At 60.0% G+C, this 1,334-nt stretch overlaps 1 protein-coding gene across 1 annotated transcript; it reads left to right on the top strand.

The window, feature by feature from the left end:
- Window positions 1-396: 396 nt before the first annotated feature.
- On the top strand, window positions 397-927 carry GBX2 (gastrulation brain homeobox 2; the record flags this gene model as incomplete). Its single annotated transcript, XM_026089116.1, has 1 exon — window positions 397-927. A coding segment is annotated over one exon (531 nt), but the record flags the coding sequence as incomplete, so codon positions are not given.
- Window positions 928-1,334: the final 407 nt, after the last annotated feature.

The raw sequence follows: 1,334 nt of genomic DNA, 5'->3' as shown, positions 1-1,334 counted from the left end.
GGGGCGGCAGGAGCGGCAGCCGGGGCGACCCGCGGTTCAGCCCCGCCGGGACCCGGCGGCGGTTCGGGAGGCAGAAGGGTCGGGGGGCGCCCGGGGGAGGCTGGGCTGGCCCCGGGGGGGAAAGAGGGGGGCCCGGCGCCGGCCCCCCCCCCCGCAGCGTGCGGACGCGGCCCCCCGGCTCTCCCGAGGGCGAGGAGAAGGGAGGTTTCGATGCCCTGCCGCTTAAACCGAAAAAAAAAATCAGCCGCAGCACACACGCACAACAGCAGCGGCAACAACAACAACAACAACAAAAAAAAAACCCCAACAAAACCGGGATTCCAGATGTGCGGGCCGGGGGGACGCGGGGGCTGCGGGGTGGCCGCTGCGAACCGCTAACGAACCGCCTCTGCTTCGCTTCCAGTGGGGGCTATCCGGGCGCAGGGGAAGGAGGACCCCAAGGCGGACGAGGACGCGAAAGGCAAAGAGGAAAGTTTCTCCATGGACAGCGACCTAGACTACAGCTCCGACGACAACATCCCCGGCCAGGCGGCCCACAAGGAAGAGGACTCAGGCAACGCGCTGGAGGAGAGCCCCCAAAACACCAACAACTCCAACAACACCACGTCCACGGGCAAAAACCGGCGGCGGCGAACAGCCTTCACCAGCGAGCAGCTGCTGGAGCTGGAGAAAGAGTTTCACTGCAAAAAGTACCTGTCCCTGACGGAGAGGTCCCAGATCGCGCACGCCCTCAAACTCAGCGAGGTGCAGGTCAAAATCTGGTTCCAGAACAGGCGGGCCAAATGGAAACGGGTCAAGGCGGGCAACGCCAACTCCAAGACGGGCGAGCCGTCCCGAAACCCTAAGATCGTGGTCCCCATCCCGGTGCACGTCAGCAGGTTCGCGATCAGGAGTCAGCACCAGCAACTGGAGCAAGCCAGACCCTGAGCTCTCCCTGCCCGCGGAGCCGCACAGTTTGATGCAAAAGTTTCCGAGTCGGGGGTTTCGAACCAGCCCGCACGCCCCCGAAAAAACAACAACAACAACAACAACAACAAAAAGCAAACAGTCTGACAGCAAAAAAAAAATCCCCCCCACGCGCGCACAGAAAACCCCAGCTACGAGCGAACTTTAAAGTGAAACTTTCCGCATGCGGAGAATCTGAAGGAAAGAGGCTTGAAACTGTGTTTTGTTTCGGAGCAGGAATATCAAACCCTGGAAGAGACATGCAGATATTTATTATTATTATACTGCCCTACTTTGTACATACCAGTGCTTTCTCGGCTGCAACACCTTGGCTGTGATGGGACCAAATAAGCGGTAACGTGACATCGCCGGATCCAGCAGAAATTTGC

The sequence above is a fragment of the Apteryx rowi genome, unplaced genomic scaffold (assembly GCF_003343035.1).
Source record: "Apteryx rowi isolate R43461 unplaced genomic scaffold, aptRow1 scaffold_12, whole genome shotgun sequence".
Taxonomy (NCBI): Eukaryota; Metazoa; Chordata; class Aves; order Apterygiformes; family Apterygidae; genus Apteryx; species Apteryx rowi.
The sequence above is the reverse complement of the archived record's forward strand: the minus strand, read 5'-3'. Positions and strand labels throughout refer to the sequence as shown.